The 19,149-nt window shown below is 41.9% G+C and overlaps 1 protein-coding gene across 2 annotated transcripts in view; it reads left to right on the top strand.

Annotated features, from left to right (window-relative positions):
- GABRR3 (gamma-aminobutyric acid type A receptor subunit rho3) overlaps window positions 1-18,770 on the top strand; it is a 93,895-nt gene extending 75,125 nt beyond the window's left edge. The window contains exons 5-10 of one of the 2 annotated variants that reach the window (XM_008166269.4): window positions 1,322-1,545; window positions 5,757-5,839; window positions 8,804-8,944; window positions 13,668-13,820; window positions 17,060-17,256; window positions 18,283-18,770. In XM_008166269.4, coding sequence (XP_008164491.2) covers window positions 1,322-1,545; window positions 5,757-5,839; window positions 8,804-8,944; window positions 13,668-13,820; window positions 17,060-17,256; window positions 18,283-18,585 — 1,101 coding nt within the window. In that variant the 3' untranslated portion in view covers window positions 18,586-18,770. The remainder of the gene's footprint in view (window positions 1-1,321; window positions 1,546-5,756; window positions 5,840-8,803; window positions 8,945-13,667; window positions 13,821-17,059; window positions 17,257-18,282) is intronic. The other variant, XM_065589376.1, reaches the window with a different exon arrangement.
- Window positions 18,771-19,149: the final 379 nt, after the last annotated feature.

Genomic DNA, 19,149 nt, shown 5'->3' with positions numbered 1-19,149 from the left:
TAAAGAGCACATTTACAATATTAATTTCTCACTTCAAATGTAGTTTTAGGCCACAGGCCCTGATCTTGCTATGGGATCCACTACTCTCATGCGGAATCCCACTGAAGCCAGTGGGATGCCACAAGAGCTCAAAGGTCCATACTAGTAGATCACATTACAGGATCAGAGCCTAAATATCTTTTCAGTTCCTTTTTTACTGTAATGATTCCAAGAAAATAAACTTTGCCATCAGGCTAGCCTTGCACAGTAAAGCACATATAGCAGTCAGATTATGGAAAAGCTACAACTGTATTATTTTTTTAAAGGACCGGCCAAAGGCACATCCATGACACAAAGGCCCCCCCTTGCCAAATTTCAAATTCCCCGAAGCAAGTGGGGTACTGAAGCTTTTCAAAGAAAAAGTTGCCAAAAAAAATTAACGTTGCAAAATAACATATTTTTTCCTTGGCCTTGGAAATGATTTTGGCTGAAGTTCTCCAAAAAAAAATTCATCCTGAGGCAGAGACCCAACTTGGAAACATTTCAGCCCAAATGGTTTAAGTTTCGCAAATTTACAGGACACAAAAAAAACAGGCTCTTATCATGGGAAATTTTGGGCCACATTAGTAATAGATGGTGCTGCCAGCCCCACCTGTAATAGTATGTGCACACAAACCCATTCATTCATTGTGAGTTCTAATATGTTACTCAGGGTCCAGGTGCCAATATGTTACATTTTACACTTTTGAGTCAAATTCTGATTTTAGTTACCATGGTGCAAATCTGGTGTAAGCCCAGTAGATTTACATGAGTGTAACTTGAAATCAGAATTTGTTCTTGTATATTTTAGATAATAGGAACTTATTTATTGGCTGCAAATGATAAAAATGAGGGGTTAATGTGACATCAAGAGAAAACAGCAAAAAGTTCAGTGGAAGGGCTGTAGAGTAATTTCAGTTGCTTTTATCCTACTTACTAAAATGCTATTTTCTTTTGGGGACTGTTTTATAGTTTGGGCCCATCCAACAGCTCATTGAAATCAGTGGTAGATTTGTTTGTGTAAGAAAGAAGTATGGACTTCAAAATCAGGCCCTTTGTTAGCTGACTATAAGTACTACCTAACCAGGGCAAACAGCAGACATCTCAAGATATCTTCCATCTGCGTTGTGCTCTCACTGCATGGCTCTGGTGATCTCTCTCTGGTTTGAGGATTCTGCTCTTGAAGCCCAGAGCAAAAGTAGTTCAAAGTCATCAGGTTTGATTAGTTGTTCTGGTTATTGCTGTATTCAGAACCAGGAAAAACACACACACATCTCTTCCTCTTAATTTTCTTTATGCAAAGGACTTCACGATGACCTTATACCTCAGACATTACTGGAAGGATGAGAGGCTTTCATTTCCTAGTACCAAAAACAGAAGCATGACCTTTGATGGAAGACTGATCAAAAAGATCTGGGTACCTGATGTATTTTTTGTCCATTCCAAAAGATCTTTCATCCATGATACAACTATGGAGAATGTGATGCTCCGAGTGTACCCTGATGGCAACGTACTCTTCAGCCTAAGGTAAGGGCAGTTACCCCCCTATAACTATCAGCAGCAAAATTCTACGTGGCTGCTGCCTGCCTGGACAGAGCAAGCTCTGAAGTTGTCGAGCTGAAAAATTATCTGAGATCCTTGTGGTTAAATATGGAGTTTTCATAGGGGTTTATTTTTTTATTTGTTCAATATGTTGGGGTTGTCATAGGTTCTGTTGCATATAAGGTGGCAGCTCAGGGCTGACCCAAAGACACATTAGTCCTTTTCAAATAAGGAAATAAGGGACCTTAAACACCTCCTCAAGATTCTGAGATGTGGACCGGCATTAATCCCTGTTTTCACTAAGGAGACCCTGGGAATTGGTGACCACCTGTATGTCAGTACCTAAGACAAGCTCTGTGTCAGCTAATGTGATTTTCCAAGTATTTGAAATTCCTAGTTTACCACTATGAAAATAAATTCAGAATTGACATTACAGCTTATAAAATTTCCTATCATTCCCCTGTTAAACATTTTCTGTAGTTTGTGTGGTGGGATGGTGGGAATGTTTACATCTTGTTCATTTTTTTTTTAAATTACATGAAAAGACATCAGATATAAGAGATTGCTACTATTAAAAAACTACTACTGTTAATGAGAGAGACAAGGTGGGTGAGCTATCTTTTATTGGACCAACTTCTGTTGGTGAAAGAGACAAGCTTTTGAGCTACACAGAGCTCTTCAGACCTTCGAAAGCTTGTCCCTTTCACCAAGAGAAGTTGGTCCAATAAAAGGTATTACTTCACCCACCTTGTGTGTCCCATATCCTGGGAGCAACACTGCATATGTAAGGGGACTGTTGCCCCCTTACTAACATTCAGTGGGGGTGTTTTGGTTGACTAGCTCCCAGCACTAAAAGGGGAAGGGTCGATGGCAAATCAGGAGCCTGAGACTGAAAGTCCCCAGGAACAATGGGGAGAGGCCAATGCTCCAGATCAGCCTGATTGACAGGGCGGGCAGGCTAATCAGGGAGTCAGGAGGCCAGGGGGTCCCGTCCTCCGTGTGAGCTGGAATTGCCTGGGTCAGACAGAGTGGGGCCGAGCTAAGGAGAGAGCAGGGGCCCGAGCTAAGTTGCTGGGAGCTGAGCTGCAGCCCCAAAGCCAGAGCACGGCCCAGAGAGAGCAGAGCTGCCTTGGGAGCAGAGCTGCAGCAACCGAAGCCAGAGGGGCCAGACAAGCAGCCAGGAAGCAGGTCAGAGCTGGGAGCAGAGTCACAGAAGCAGCCTGCAGAGCCGACCTGTCCTGGGGGCAGAGCTGTAACAACCAGAGCCAGAGAGGCCAGAAAAGCAGCCCAGGGAGCTGAAGGCAGAGCAGCAGCAGCAGCCCTGCTGAGGCAGAGTGGAGCTGGGGCTGGGGCTGGAGCAGTCCAGAGCTGGGTGCGGTGAGCAGCTGGGGAGAGGAGGGAGACCCTGGGCAGTGGGCCCAGCGCAGGGAGACACCTCAGCCAAGAGGCTCTGCAGGCCAGACTTGGAGGGGGATCATAACCCCGACCGGGCAGGGGCGACGCTGGGAAAAAGGGTCCTGCCATCTAGAGCCTGAGAGCGTGTGGCCACCGCCAGAGCAAGTGTCCAACCCACAGCGTCTCTGCAGCACGGCCAGGGCCTGAGAAGGAGCCTGGGACCTACAAGGAACAGACTGTGAACTGCCCTGACGTTCCAAAGACACTGCTTGTAATGTTCCCTGCCACAGAGCGGGGTGATGTGTTTTCCTTTAACCTTTCCCATTTTTCCTTATTCTTTTTTAAAATTAATTGTTAATTAAACAACTTGTATTTGCTTTAAATTGTATGAAATGATCAGTGGGTCAGGGAGGTGCCCAGCGCAGAGAGAGTACCCCGGAGTGGGGACACCCTAGCCCCTGTCCTGGGTGACCACAGCAGGGTTGGGGGTCGAGCCCCCCAGGAATCCTGGGCCCAGCCTTGTCGGGGTTTACGAGGACTCTGCCAGACAGGAGAGTGGAAGGGGAGTCCTCAAGGGCAGGGAGGCCTCTGGGTAAAGGAAGTGGGAGCGAGGACTCGGATCCTTTCGCTAGCCCACTTCACCAGGGTAGTGCAGAAGCCAGGAAAGTTCCCCACAATAGCGGGACCATTCCCCCGCTTACACATACTACCATTAATGTCAATGGTTGTATTAATATTGCAGTACTTATTGTGCATTTCTGTCCAGTGATTGCAATAAAGTCAGAAATTGCTAACAGAGAACAAAATTCTCCCTTGGGCTCTGCATTAATGATGTCAGTCCTGATATTTTTTCTCTATGGTACATGCACAGCATTGCCACACATACAGTCAGAGCAGATTATTGGAGTTGATATCAACTGTGCAGTGCTTAGAATTGTTAAAGAAGCCCTAATTTCCCTACAAGAAATTGGCTGATGTACTAGACAATAGCTGCATCATTAAACTTCCCCTTATTATCTGCAATGTATCGTTTATTTTTTATTGAGGAGTCTTATGTACGTTGCATGATGTGGCAGAGACGATCTTAATGGATGAAATTTTCCCCAGTGCAGGGGCCCTCTGCATAGAGATGAAATTTCATAGATTCCTACACCAGAAAGGATCATTGCGACTGTCTAGTCTAACCTCCTGTATAACACAGGCCACAGAGTAAATATAGGCCACAGAATAAATTTAGAGGCGCAGCAATTATTACTTCCCCCGCTACTGACACTGATAGTTCTGAGATCTCCCCAAGAATTTCAGTTATTTGTCTGGAGAGTAGTAGTAAAATATATGTGTATATGCGCACACGGGCACACACAGACACACACACACATAGTGTTTAAACAGATTGCAAGGTTTTTATGTCTGCCAATCACAAAGTCCTGTAGGAGAATGTCTACTTTCAATTTAGTGCAATATACCTCCTAGTGTGAAATCGATCAAAGGAAACGTTCTTTGGTTTCGAAGAGGTTTAGAATGATTAAGGTCATACAGTGTGTCTATAGCCTCAGCTATATTAATGCCTTTCTTCTTAAAGAATCATATGTTCATAAAAAGCATCTTTTGATATCGCATCCTAGGTTAGGATGTATTCCAAATCCTTATTTGTGGAAAATGTGCATATTCCACAGATGTATCTACAATGTCCAGAGTCTAGGATTTCATGTTTTTTAAAAAAATTCTTGATAATCTTATCTTCATTCTATCAATCAATATACAGCTGCTGGTTTATTGAATCTTCTGCAGCTACATAGACTGAAACAACTGCACCCACAGAGGTACAACTTTTATACATCATTTTAAAGAAGTGTCAACTTCAAAGCCTTATTTCAACCACATAAGTTCCTACACTTGTAAACATCCATCCACAATGCAGTCACCAGCCATGAGTCATTGAAATTCAATTATAAGCACAGTAGAATTCAATTTGGGTTTGCCTCTGGAAGATCAAAGCAAAATGTCAAGCAGGCTGTGACAGCACAGGGAAATTTAGCAATAACTAGAACTATATATGGTATTTATATTTGAACTGCTGCCTCTAACCCTTTATTTAGGTTTCTTGGCTATAGTGTCGGGGACACTGATCCTCCACACATTCATGGAAAAACAGATGGAATGACAGAATTAACATCTTTGCTTGGATTTTCCTACATTTTTTAGAATGATTTTCAAACATGCATGCATAAAAAGTATTAAGCACTTTTCTATGTGCAGTCCCCAGTGTGAGTAGCTTGAAAATCAGGGTTGATCTTTTTATGGAAATATATATTATAGCCTTTCTAGTTGTGAAATTACTCTCCTGAAGAATATCTTCTGCACTGATGTCTCTTTGGCTCTGGAGTCAGAAAGACTTGAAATAATAGCACCAAGAATTCTGAACTTCCTCTGTTGATCTTGTTAAGGTGTAAATTTTGAAGTATAACCAGTTATGCAGAATTCAAAAGTGACAGCAAGCAACATGAACTTTCTATGATGGAAAATGGGGAGCCAGCCAGTGGAGAGATTAAAAATTGGGGGTGAAATAGTAATAAGAAAATATTGTCTATTTAAAAAAAAAAGTCTCCCACTGGTTTGGATTTACCTTTTAATCAAAAAAAGAGATTTTAGAATATGTAATTCAAAATGGCAAAGATCAGAAAACTTTTGAAACCCCTTAGTGACCCCAGGGTCCACAATAAGAAGTCTACAAAGTCACAAATTCCTTTTAGGAATAGTGAAAATTATCTTCAACAATTGTTTTCTGGTCCTTATTGTAGGATTACAGTTTCTTCCATGTGTTTTATGGATTTCAGCCGATTCCCTCTGGACACTCAGAACTGCTCTCTAGAACTGGAAAGTTGTAAGTTTGACTCAATCATGGTACCATATATATTCATTATATGTGCGTCCTTACCCACATTTAATTTTTGTCATAGTAATTCCCCCTTGCTAGATGACTTTCTATACTTACTTTGGAAGATATGTGACCTGAGCCTTTCAGTCTACACATACAGAACACTGGCCTTTCTGGGGACTCTTGGGAATAACCTCCCCAGAACACTGAATATTTTTGGAAAACAAGAAAGGTAAAGATGCTTCCGCCTATTTCTTAGGCATGGAGAATAGTACGTTGAAAGATGGAGTCATTTGTCCTTCAGCATAATTCATTTTTAAAGGTTATCTGCAAGTATCTGTGAATAACAACAGAATACAAAGGCTTCTAGATCTTGTTCTCCTAGTGATTAGTAAAAACCATACAAACTGCAGTCTCTATGGTACAAGCACCAAATGTTATGCCTGATAATGGTAGCCAGACATTAGAGCCGATTTAGGCCTGAACCTACTGTCAGGTTGCCCGAAGTGGCTCATGAACATGGGTGCCAACCTCAGGGCAAACTGTGAAGAAGCAGAGCACAAACCCCAAATTGGTGTTCTGTAATTAGATTTCACCAACCAAATATCAAGCGTGAACTCCTTAAGCACTGTAACAACCTTGGGTACTCTGGTCTATCTTGCCAGCCAGGCAAGCCTGCCTTTGTGATAGATGATCCCCTACACTAAAAATCACAACAGTATTCAGGTTATTCCCCGTTCCAAAGGACCAGTCACTTACCCCAGGTTAGTTGTACCTTAGATCTCTCACCAAAGACAACTCTTGTAGTCAATCCTGTAATAACGTAACTAAAGGGTGTATTAACTAGGAACAAGAAATCAGAGTTCTTTACAAGGTTAAAGAAGGCAAACACACACACAAATGAGTTACAGTCTTAGGCTTCCAAAAGCTAATAGTAGCTGCTATATATCCAAGCTCTGTATGTCCTTTAGGACTAACCCAAAGTAAACCTCTTGGGAATCTCTTGCTTATGCTTTAGAAGTATTGCTCCCTCCGAATTCTAAGCAGCATAGTGGTGATAATTTCTTCTTAACAGGGATTTTTATTCCCTTCCCCCAGCATTCAAGCTGTGATGGGACGAGGACTTGTGGACGTACCCTCTTCCTGGGTGTCAGAGAAGCAATTAACAAAGTCTTTTTTTGTCCCCTAATGTTCCACAATGGTGTGTCTGGTGTCTACAGGCCTCCTTTTGTTGGGGAGGAGATGACACCTCTTGTGGTAAACTAGTATTTGTAATGCTTCTCTCCTGACTATGGGGGTTTACAGGCTTAAGTCTGGTCTACATTACAGACCTATATCGGTGTAACTATGTTGCTCAGGGGTGTGAAAAATCCACATTCCTGAGTGACAGTTATACCAACCTAACCCCCTGTGTAGACCGCTCTATGTCTATGTTGCCGATAGAGCTTCTCCCGTCAACATAGCTACCGCCTGTTGGGGAGGTGGGTTAACTACGCTGATGGGAGAGTTCTCTTCATTAAAGCCCTACAGCGGCACATCATTTTAAGCATAGACTTGCCCTTAGCAACATTTTTGTAGTTACAGAGCAAACACTAAATAGTACCCTGTAACATGGGATACAGATATTATAAGTAAGAGTAATACATGCAGCATCCTACCAGCATTTCATAAAGTCTAAACACATTCTTTTAACTCTAATATCTGTTTTAACAATACAAACTGGTTCCTGGCTATGAATTTGTCAGTGTTCAGCAAGGACCAGGGGTCTTGGCAGGAGCTGGCATCTGATCTGCCAGCATTGCATCTACTCATGCTGAAATCAATGGCAAACCTCCCATGGATTTCAGTGGGTGTAGGAGCAGTCCCTTAGAGTTCAATCCAGCAGCTGAGAAACATGTTGAATTACCTTAACTTCAATGGGAGTTCTGTACATGGAGTGGTTATGGGATCAATCCCTTAGGCAGCAATTAGCAGAGGTTTCCCCCATCCCAAGTGTGAGCTCACTGTGTGCATCTTGTACATTTCCATAACCAAGATTCAAATCCAAACCAGTGTTGGGAGAATTGCTGCAAAGGTTTTACTACAGATAAGCCTCAAAAGTTCAAATAATTACCAAAATGTATCTGAACTCCTTTGGTTATCACAAGAAAGCCACTCTCGTGAGACTGTTGATTGCTCTTGGTTCCAGCTAGGTTGGAAATACCCTGGGCCAAATCCTGAAGTCCTTGCTCAGTCAAAAATCTTGTTGACTTTGAAGGGAATTTTACCCGAGTAAGGACCAAGTTAAAATTGAGTAATGACTTTAGAATGTGGTCTCTTGTGACATTGTGAAACTTCTGCTTTATGGACTAGGCTGAAAAAAAGAGAGAGCAAAGACACACAAAAATGAGAGAATGTAGGAATCAACTGACTGAATTTTTTCAAGCCTTAAAAAAATTGTTTGTTTTACCACTGTCAAATAGTTTATATTTTACAGGGGCATTTTTTTTCTCACCTGGCCTTGTTTGCCCACCCCTAACCAAGGACTATAGAAGCTGTAGAGCTGGGCGGAGAAAGGGAATTCCATTTTGCAGAGAACTTCAATATTGAAAAATATGATTTCATTCTGATTTGGATTGAAAAGCAAAAATTTCAAAATTCTCTGTGAAAGGGAATGGAGTCCCAGGTCTGGGGCAGTTTGCTGGCTGGGCTGCCCCAGAGTTGCAGATCCTGGAAGCTCTAGGGTCCCAGTGCTGCTGAGCTGGAAGGAAAGGCAGGATTCCATCGCGACTCTGGCTGAATTCCATAAGAACTTTGTCAAAATTGAATAATCCCTGTGAAACATTTAGATGTTGATGAACTGGAAATTCCGACACAAGAATGTTTCGCTGAAATTTTTCCAACCAGCTTGAGTTAAGGTGCTGTCCCCAGTGAAACAAGTGGAAGCCTCAGCCTAGCAGAGTTGGTAATTTAGCTTTTATTTTTTCTTAGATGCTTATAATGAAGATGATCTGATGCTGTACTGGAAACATGGGAATGAGTCGCTGACCACGGATGAACAGATCTCCCTTTCCCAGTTTTTCATTGAAGAGTTCAGTGCTTCTAGTGGACTAGCTTTCTACAGCAGTACTGGTATAGTATGCGTGTTGGCATTAGAAGATAAACACCTAGCTCAACCATACAGCATATACTTTACATTTTATTTTACTATTAATAGATAATGATGAGCATTATCATTTCCACTAAGAAAACCTAGAATTATAAACTGACTGATCTATTTGCTCACAATGGATCTGTCTTCACTCTGGCTCCCAGTTTTTTTGAATTACATTACATATGTAATACACGGTCTGTATAACACTGAGGTGCCATATAGTATCTAAAATACTGGTCTCTAAAGAAGACCCTGTAGAAAGGGGGCATGTAGAGCAGTAGCAGTGTTGCCAGCTCTTGCTCTTTTTTTAAGGCCAGGTGATCACAGGAGGATCTCAGCTTCCCCCCCCCCCCTTTTTTTTTTCTTTTTTTTATAAAGTAAGTTTCTAGCCCTCTTGGTTGCACAGAAAAAGCTTGAAAATATGAACCCAGAAGGCTCAAAACCTAGAAGGCAAATAAAAAGAACCCCAAATCTATTCTTTTTCCAAAATCTTATGGCTCTATGGGCCTGACTCGTGAATTTTGAATGCTAGCTGTGAAATGTTGCGAAAACAATCCAGTAATCATGTGATGCCTCCACAGCACAGCTGACCTCAAGGAACGGGTATGCAGAGCACTAACAACTATTCTAACTCAGCATTAATTGCTCACTACATTTTTCATGTTTATACAAAAAGTTTCAAAGGAAAATCCCTCCTCTACATCGTAAAAATATTTATGGAGACCCCAGTGCAATCTTGTTTCAATATAAATATCTGCCCCAAAATATGGGTCTTAATTTCCTCTTGTGGTTCTGGCACTATTCATAACCTGAAAAGAGTTCAGGACCTTTTGAGAGTATTATGGTCATGAATTCATCCACAGCTGTTTTTTATCTTCTGTATATTGTGCATGTGATCCTAAATACTGAAACACTTCTGTACCTAAATACAGTCACAATATTTTTTAAAACTGGTAAAATAATATGCATGCTGCGTGTGCTATAGTATCTATTGTGAATCAATTCATTTCAGTGAGTATGTTGCGCCTCAATTTCAAAGCTTATTAATGGAGTAGAGGTGATTTCATGTAGTATCGTGATGTGTATAAAGCTTAATAAAAGGCTTTAAGACATGCAGGAAAGCTGCAAATAGATTTATTTATAGGAGAGCTTCTTTTTAATCTTTAGATAAAATTCATTTAAAACTGCAATGTTTGCACTTTAATATCTGCTATTAAATTCAGCAATATTTGTTACTAGTATTGAGGTTGTGATGCCATCTAGCTAAATTTGGAAAAATTCACAGTTTGCACAGACACTTCATCCTTAGCTCTGGCTCTTGTGAAAAAGTGACATAAAACAGTATAAGCTAAAGGCAGAATTCCAGACTTAAAGAGCATCTTTAACCTGAAAAGTGTCCATGTGAATGTCAGTGGGGAGCTCCACGTTTGTTGCACCTCACTGATATCCACGTCATTGTGCTCATGTTACTGCTGGCACCCCACAGTTAGGCTGGGCTCTGAAAGTCAAGCTGGGTCATTTTCACCTCATTCACCTTCATCATTTAATAAAAGTTCTGCAGGACAAATGAGGCCCTCAGTGGCACGTGTGCAACTTCATTGCCTTTAGATCAGGCCATCAGTGATACCTGCGCAAACCCCTGGTCTGCAGTGAGTTTGCAAAGGTGTAAGTGATTGGAACTTAATAAACACACGTGTTTATGAAGTGCTGGCTCTGCAGGGTAAAATAATTAAAAGCAGGAAAGATGTATTTTTGTCACTGAAATCAATGAGATATGACTGAATACACACAAGGAGCAAATCTGTTGAGTAAAATGGGGCCTTTTTCTTGTAGTCACTTGTCAGAATATAACTGCACTTTAGCTTTGTTTTGCCTGGAATTTATTATAGGATGCTGTATTTTTTTCTTTTCCTTTCCTTTCTCATGGAAGATGGTTATTAAATGCAGAACAGCGCCTCTTAAGCTAATAACATTACTGAGCATTACTGAGCAAGTGCAGGGGGACACCAATGGTGGTGTGACTCTGGTAGGAGCCCTCCTGGCAGGAGGGGCCAGACGACTGATGAACAGAGACAGAAGCTGGTCCTATAGGGTACATATACACTGCAGCAGGGTGCGAGCCTCTCAGCCTGGGTAGACAGATTTGCATTAGCAGGGCTCAAGCTAGTGTGCTAAAAATAGCTATGTGGAAGTTGCAGCTCGGGCTGCCACTCAGGCTCTCAAGCCTAGCGGGTCAGGTGGGATTGAGAATTCAAACTGCAGCATCCACACTGCTATTTTTAGTGCACTAGCTTCTGCCCTGCTATTGTGAGTCTGTCTCCCTGCGCTGGGAGTCTGGATCCCAGCTCCAGTGTAGACATACCCCTGGACATCTCCTGCTGACAGAGATCTGGGTTGTCCTTTCCTGTAGATCCCCGTTATCCACTGGTTTGGAAGTCCTCATCCCTTCCTCACTTCACCATCCTCTAAATTCTCCCCATTTCGGGAACATTTTGCAAGGAATTCCATGAAATAAAGCTCTCAGAATTCTCCAGCCTGTCTTTCCCCTCCCCAGGGGTTCCGCAAAGGAGGAACCAGTCTGGACCATAGTTCTGAAGAAATTATTATTTTTTAAATAAAAATCCTATCCCAGGCTTAAACCATATAGGCTATGTTTAATTTTAGATTGGATTGTTATTATCAGGTGATAAATTCCTAAAAAAGCTCTTTAAACTGGCACGAGTGTTCTACTACAATCTCATTCATGCCTATATTCTCACTGCAAAGGCAGGTTCTGGCTTTCCAGCCATTTCTGTCTTCTTTTAACCTCACTCTGTACTCTAAATTCACTGTTGTTCCTAGTGTTGTAGCTGTGTTGGTCCCAGGATACTAGAGAGACAAAGTGGGTGAAATAACATCTTTTATTGGCCCAATTTGCGTTGGTGAAAGAGACAAGCTCTCGAGTTTACACAGAGCTCTTCTTCGGGTCTAGGAAAGATACTTGGAGTATCACAGCTAAATACAAGGTGGGACAGATTGTTTAGCATAAGGAGTTAATGTGTTGTAAGAGACTATTCCAGGTTAAGTGGGAAGTTAACACCTCTGCAATCTTAGAACAAAGGAGAACCTGCTTCAATATGAAAAAAAAAAAAAAACCAAACCCCACACCACTAGTTGTCACCTATCACCCCGCATTGGAACCTATATGGGGTATCTTTAAACAATTACTCATGGGGATCCCATCCTGAAAAAAATCTTTCCTGAATCCCCACTTCTGGCCTTCAAACAACCTCCCTAAGTTCATCATCAGAACCAAGCTCCCCACAGACCAGGACCCACCAACTCAAAGCAGCACTGTGCACCGGACCCTCCAATAACAAAAGATGCAAAACCTGCAGACATATTGCCTCTGCTAAGATGACCAGTACCCGCCCACAACACACTATTCAAGATCCATCGTGCTACCCATGCCTATCACGTGTGGTGTACCTCATCCAGTGCACTAAATGCCTCCATAACAGCTATGTGGGTGAAATGAGACAATTGGTATGCTCCTGAATGAACTCTCACAGAAAAATGATTAAAAACAACAAGGAGTCTGGTGGCACCTTAAAGACTAACGGATTTATTTGGGCATAAGCTTTCGTGGGTAAAAACCTCACTTCTTCAGATAGAAGACAAAAACGCCATGTCACCTGTGGGCAAACGCTTTTCACAAAACAATCACTCCATATCTGACCCATCAGTCCTCATCCTCAAAGGAAATCTGCACAACACCTTTAAAAGATGAGCCTGGGAGCTAACATTCAGAACTTTGTTAGACACTAAAAATCACAGACTTAATAAAGACAACAGAGGGTCCTGTGGCACCTTTAAGACTAACAGAAGTATTGGAGCATAAGCTTTTGTGGGTGAATGATGAAGTGGGCATTCACCCACGAAAGCCTATGCTCCAATACTTCTGTTAGTCTTAAAGGTGCCACAGGACCCTCTGTTGCTTTTTACAGATTCAGACTAACACGGCTACCCCTCTGGTAATAAAGGCACTGGATTTATGGCTCATTGCAACAATCTATAACCTACTAACCCTCCTTTGTCTATGACTAAACAGAAGATGGTGCAATAAAAGATATTACCTCACCCACCATGTGTCTCTAAACTCGGACCATCCAGTGCTGCAGAATGTCACCCTGGTAATTCAGTGGTTGGCACTCTCTTCTCTCTGAAATCAGTTCTAAACTAGCATCCATGCCTGGTGCTAGAAAAGGAACCATACTGGTGTAACATAAAACAACTTTGAGCATTTGCAGCAATAAAAGACCTCAGGCCACTTTTCATGGGAGCAGGGATGTCGGTCTCACTGTCCTAGCCAAATTCCATTTTGGAAACATATATTCTGCCTGCCTGTATTCTCCCAGAGGTTTCAGTTTAAATTTTTTTCATTTTCTGTCCTCAACTGTAAAGTAGTATTTTTCTGCACCTTTAAACAGCTGTACTATTTCACTCCAGACATAGCTCCATTTTAGTGGTGGGTGGATAACAGTTTGTAAAGCACTTTGAGATGAAAGTCATGATATAAAATGAAGGCATTATTTATTTATTTATTTATTTATTTATTTATTATAAGGGCAAGCAAAGTGAAAAGCAGAGGTTGGTCAGAAGAGTGCTTATATTTATGAAAACATTGATCTCTTTTTTTCTCTGCTCTCTTTCTTTCAACAGGTTGGTACAACCGCCTTTTTATAAACTTTGCCCTAAGAAGGCATATTTTCTTTTTTGTGCTACAATCCTATTTCCCAGCTATGCTGATGGTGATGCTGTCCTGGGTTTCATTTTGGATTGACAGAAGAGCTGTTCCGGCCAGGGTATCACTGGGTAAACCTTTTTGCAATCTAGTCTTGGAGAGGGATAGGAGGGAGAGGGAAGAGGGCTTTAGGTAGTTTAACTGGGTTCTGATTGCAGTGTATATGTGGCCACGTATCAGATGGGTGCCTGAGTGACAGCATCATTGTCATCCTCACATATCCATTCCTTTATACATCCTCTGCCTTTGGAAAGGGGGAATTTTGCACTCCACAAATCAGTTTTATTGTACTACAAAACGTGTGAGGGGGCACTGGAGGGAGAGGCATTGTCTGTGGTTCCCCTCATGGAATTTCATTTAAATGCAGCTGTCATGAAGAATCAATTTGCTCCTCTGTGGACGAAGCAGGCAGTCTGGCCCCCCAAGTCCTGCAGATTTTGGGGGGAGGGGAGAATATTCAGGAGGCATGGGGCTATCCATGTGGAGGCCTTGTGCTTCTGCACTAGCTCAGGGGCCCATTGACCTTTCCCCCCACCTTCTGGCTCCCAATGCGGCTGTCCTGCCAGCACTTATCCCTCTGACAGATGCCCATGGAAAGCCATTCGCCTCCCCACCCCACAAGGCGATGTTCTGTAATGCAGAAGGAGCAGGGAGTGCTGAGGAAAAGGTAATATGGACTTGGAGTGGAGGAGAGGAAAATATGCATGCCAGCCTGGCCCGAACCCACCTCCAACACTTGTATGGATCCTCAAATCCATGCAGGATTCTCAATGGGTTCCTGGGCAGCCGCCAGTGCCCCAGAGGCCACTGACATCATACTCCCCCTATAGGAGATGGAGATCTGTGCATAAACAGGAGTCCCTGTGTGTGGACTCTAGGAAAGGGATGATTTCCCTCCACACACAAAGCGAGCAGTTTCTCAGCGATGTAAGTGCTATAGAATAGTGCTGTGAGGCAGTTTAATATTTTGATTCTATTATTTAGAGTTGGGTTATATTGCATTTCTAAATGTTCCGTTGTGTTAAAATGCATGGGGTAAAATTTTAAAAAGTGCCTAAGTTATTTATGAAGTCTCATTGTCAAAAGTTGACATAGGTATTTAGGGCTTGATTTTCAAAGGTATTTAGGCATCTAAAGATTCAGATAGGTACCTAACCTGTTTTGGTGGTTTTGAAAATCCTACTAGGTGCCTAATTCCCTCCTTGAAATCAATGGGAATTAGGTGTCTAACCTGCTTAAGACCAGATTTTCAAAGGTATTTAGGTGCCTAACAATGCAGGTAGTCACATCGGAGCCTTGGTGCCTAAGTCACTTTTGAAAATAGGACCTAGGCTCTTGTGTCACTTAAGTGCATTTGAAAATTTTGCGTTTGGTGCCTTAACACTTTGCTCAGTAAAGGCCTGACCTATGCACCCTTCTGGATTCAACACTCACAGGATTGGGTGTATAAGAAACTAACTAGTCACTTTTTATAACATGATAATTTTCTCCAGCGATTGATCACTTGAGATCATTTCAAACCTCTGTCTTTGACGGGAGATTAACACTAATGGCCTGGGAATTAATACAGTTTTTTCCCCAAGATTAACATCTCTTTGAGAATCTGATGGAGACATATTGCTCTATCAAATGTACCTGTCATGCTTCCAAGTCCCATTGCTATAGATTTAAGAATTAATGGTGGCGTTCCCATTATTCATTCTTACTATCAGAGCATCTTTGATCTCAGAAACTGATTGTTTTGTCATACTTCTCAGACAAGGGAAAACTTTGAGAACTCTAGTGTAAAATAAAAACATCAACTGGAGTTAGAGCTGCTAAAGAAAATGTTTTTCTGTCGTCATATTGATCCTGGAAAAAGGAGACCTGTAAAGAATGCGATTCCTTTTTATTGGAACAATCAAAATTTATAATATATAAGAAGATAAGATATAAATTATTTGTTGGTCTAAGAAAAGTTGTTAGAAGATATCCTGTCTACTGCTATAAATGAAACTCCTGTTTCTCTTTATGTATGGGAAAACTATCATTCATTATTTTGAATAAAGTAAAAATTCTTGAAAGTCTCAAAAGGTGATCTAAAAATGTTGATAAGACTGTGCTCTACTGAAGTTAGCAAGTTACCAGTTTTCTTTCTTTAAATTATATGAGAATTTATGTATTGGAAAGAGGATATCAGTCTGTGAAGGTCAGTTGGTCTGTTCTGATATGGCAATTCCTATGTAGTCAGTCCCCATCCCTTTTAAGTCATTTCCATTGTGGCCATTGCACTACCCAAAATAAAGAGAGGCAGCACTCGGTATTTAACAGCTGGAGAATCACTGCACCACATAGGTTTGCAGAGATGTAGCTTAGATCACAAGGTCCTGTTGTGTTATTTTTTCCTTTGAGTCAATGTGGGACAATGATGTGCCATCACGACACTTCACACTGTACTGATGTTACATGACATAATGTCATTGTACAACACAATGAATCTCTTGGATCTCTTCTCAGTTGCTAGAATTGAGTGGAGGGGATCCCTCCTCCCACTTGCTTGTCAAGGAGCTGCCATAGTAATCTAAAAAATACCTTCCTAATTTCTAAAGTGAATTCTTGGGAAAATTGTTTGGGCTTGATTGTGGTTTTTAAGGCACTGGCTGTGCTTAGGGAGTGAATGAGAAAGAGAATAGGAAAGCATATTGCTCCAGTAGTAGCTCCCAGAGGCATAATGCCTGAGGTAGACACAACAGGCCTGATATTCCCCTCACTTATGCTAGTTTTACACTGATGTAGTTCCACTGATTTCAGTTGATTTAGTCTTGATGTTCGCTGGTGTCAATGAGAAATGAATTAGGCCCAGCACACACAGCGGTGGCATCTTCTGCAACTTTTAACAGGATGCATTGGACACATTGTCCCTGGCACCAGCCTAGGTGTGCTGACCACAGCTCTGTCTTCACTCCAGTTCTTACTCATTTTCTAGTGCTGCTGTTGGTACTTCGTTCTCCTGGACCTCACATGGAATCACAAGTAGCATCCTCTCTGTTCACACTTGTGCAGAGCTAGGACAAGGCACATTGTAGCCCTTTATGTGACCATCAAATTTCCCATAGAATGAACACAGAGGTGACCTAATGAATCTGGTGGTGTATTTGGTAGGTCCTGTAAAATGGCCCTTCATGGTACACCCCACATTTCATAGCCTGTACAAAGAGTTGAAAAGGGGGATCGACTGGTTGCACCCACAAAGCTTTCTGATCAAGCAGTTGGTGGCCAGTTAAATAAAAACAATTGGATCTTTTGTGTTAATCACTTCTTTCTTTGGCAGGTATAACTACTGTGCTGACCATGTCAACCATAATCACAGGAGTAAGTGCCTCAATGCCTCAGGTGTCTTACATAAAAGCTGTGGATGTATACTTATGGATCAGTTTTATTTTTGTCTTCCTGTCTGTCATCGAATATGCAGCTGTGAATTATCTCACCACAGCAGAAGAGAGAAAACAACTCAAAAAAAGAGGGAAGGTACAAACGTGTGTGTTTTGTTGTCGTCAGACAGCCTCACAGAAGCCACAAAGTAATCCGAATACAGCAACATGCCATTGCATTTTGTGACGTGTGTGCTGTGACTGTTTGTCTCTGCTCAGTGACTAATTGATTATCCATTCTTTCCTCCTCTTGACTGATGGGAGGGAAGGTACGTTCCCTCTCCTGGATCCTGGATAGGTCTACTCTCCCCTGTTCTTCTGGGGGGAGAAGATAAGGGGACTCCATACCTATATTTCTATCCTGGGGAGGTGGGAGTGAGAGTCTGTCCATACTTTCTCTGCCCCTTCTGGTCATTGAGAGGGAAGGTCTCCATCAACTCTTTCTCCCCATTCCTGGTAATTGAGGGCCCCTATCTTTCTTCATTCTGGGATCCTGAGTGGGATGGGATCTTCCCACATCCTGATGGCCAACGGGGTCTTCCTACTCCTGCTTCCTGAAGAGGAAAGGCCTTTTCTCCTTTCCCCCTACCCCCAATTACTTTTAGTGATTTTTGATTGGAGAGAGAGGTCACATGGCATGGTTCTGTTTCCTGGTGTGATGAGTGACTGTGTTGGTTCTTAGAATCAGATTTCTAATGTGAATAATCACATTGACAAGTTAAAAAAAATTGCTTTCCATTAATCTTTCTAATATTCACTTAAAATGCCTTTTCCCACAAACATTCCCACCTGGAAACTCATTCAGTAGATAATCCGAAGGAGGAGAACACACAAAAGGGGCTCATATAGCTCTAGTGAATTCACTGTTTTATTCAAGAGACTATTCATAGAAAATGTTATGAGGTGTTCTCCGAGCTGTAGCTAACATGGCCCTGCTGATACTAGGCAAATCCCACAAGTAGGTATTCACTTGCTCATGTTATGAGGTAGCCACATTTTTTTCCATCCAGCACAGCCATTAGCAGACAGAGCCTCCATGTGGATGATTATTCAGTGGATAGAGCTTCATTATTTAGCACTCCAATGGCTGCTGCTTACTCACACAATAATTCTCTGTTGCCAGGTTTCCGGAATGTATAACATTGATGCAGTACAAGCAATGGCCTTTGATGGCTGCTATCATGACAATGAGGCTGACATTGATATGACCACCTTTGTGGTCCACTCTGAAGAGAGCTCAGCCCGGGGACGGGCAGCCAGCATCGCCAACCTGGATGCAACCCGAATAAAAAGGAAGAGATCCTTGAAAGGAAATGTGGGCAGGATTATTTTGCAGAACAATCACGTCATTGACACGTATTCCAGGATTATATTTCCCACTGTGTATATTGTATTCAACTTTTTTTACTGGGGTTTGTATGTATGAAAGGAAAACACTATAATCTATGCACTATTTTGCATGTAAGGATAGCAGAATCTATGTTTTTAAAAAAAACAACAGCAATAGAAGAAATGTTTAAAAGTTTCTGAAATTGATTCAGACACCGGTCAAGAGGATGTTGGTTTGGTGACAGAAAAATTATGAATTAAAAACCCAAATAATTCTGGCTTCTTCATGCTTTTACATCAGTTTTACTTCTGAATGTTAAGAAGATTTTTAATTAACCCACTCAGTGCTTCACTGTGGTAGCCTTACCCAGGCTACTTCCACTGTTACATAGGAATTTGCATATCAAGGGACCTTGCACCACACTGCTAAATAGTTGTCAACTCCAGTAAAAGGGACTTAAATGTATTATCCAGTCTAGCATGTTGTAACCATTCCTCCCTATTCAGCTTCTTTGTTCATTCCCCATTTGTCACCCAGGTAAGTATGATGCAGTCAACATGAGATTCTTCTCCAAATATCTCCTCTCTCTCTTCGCTTCCTGCACGCCTGTTGTGCTGGCCAGTTAGCTATATACCTCAGTAGCCTTTGTTCTTGGATGGC

Source organism: Chrysemys picta, chromosome 1, assembly GCF_011386835.1.
Source record: "Chrysemys picta bellii isolate R12L10 chromosome 1, ASM1138683v2, whole genome shotgun sequence".
NCBI classification, from domain to species: Eukaryota; Metazoa; Chordata; order Testudines; family Emydidae; genus Chrysemys; species Chrysemys picta.
This window is presented reverse-complemented; position numbering and strand designations above follow the sequence as displayed.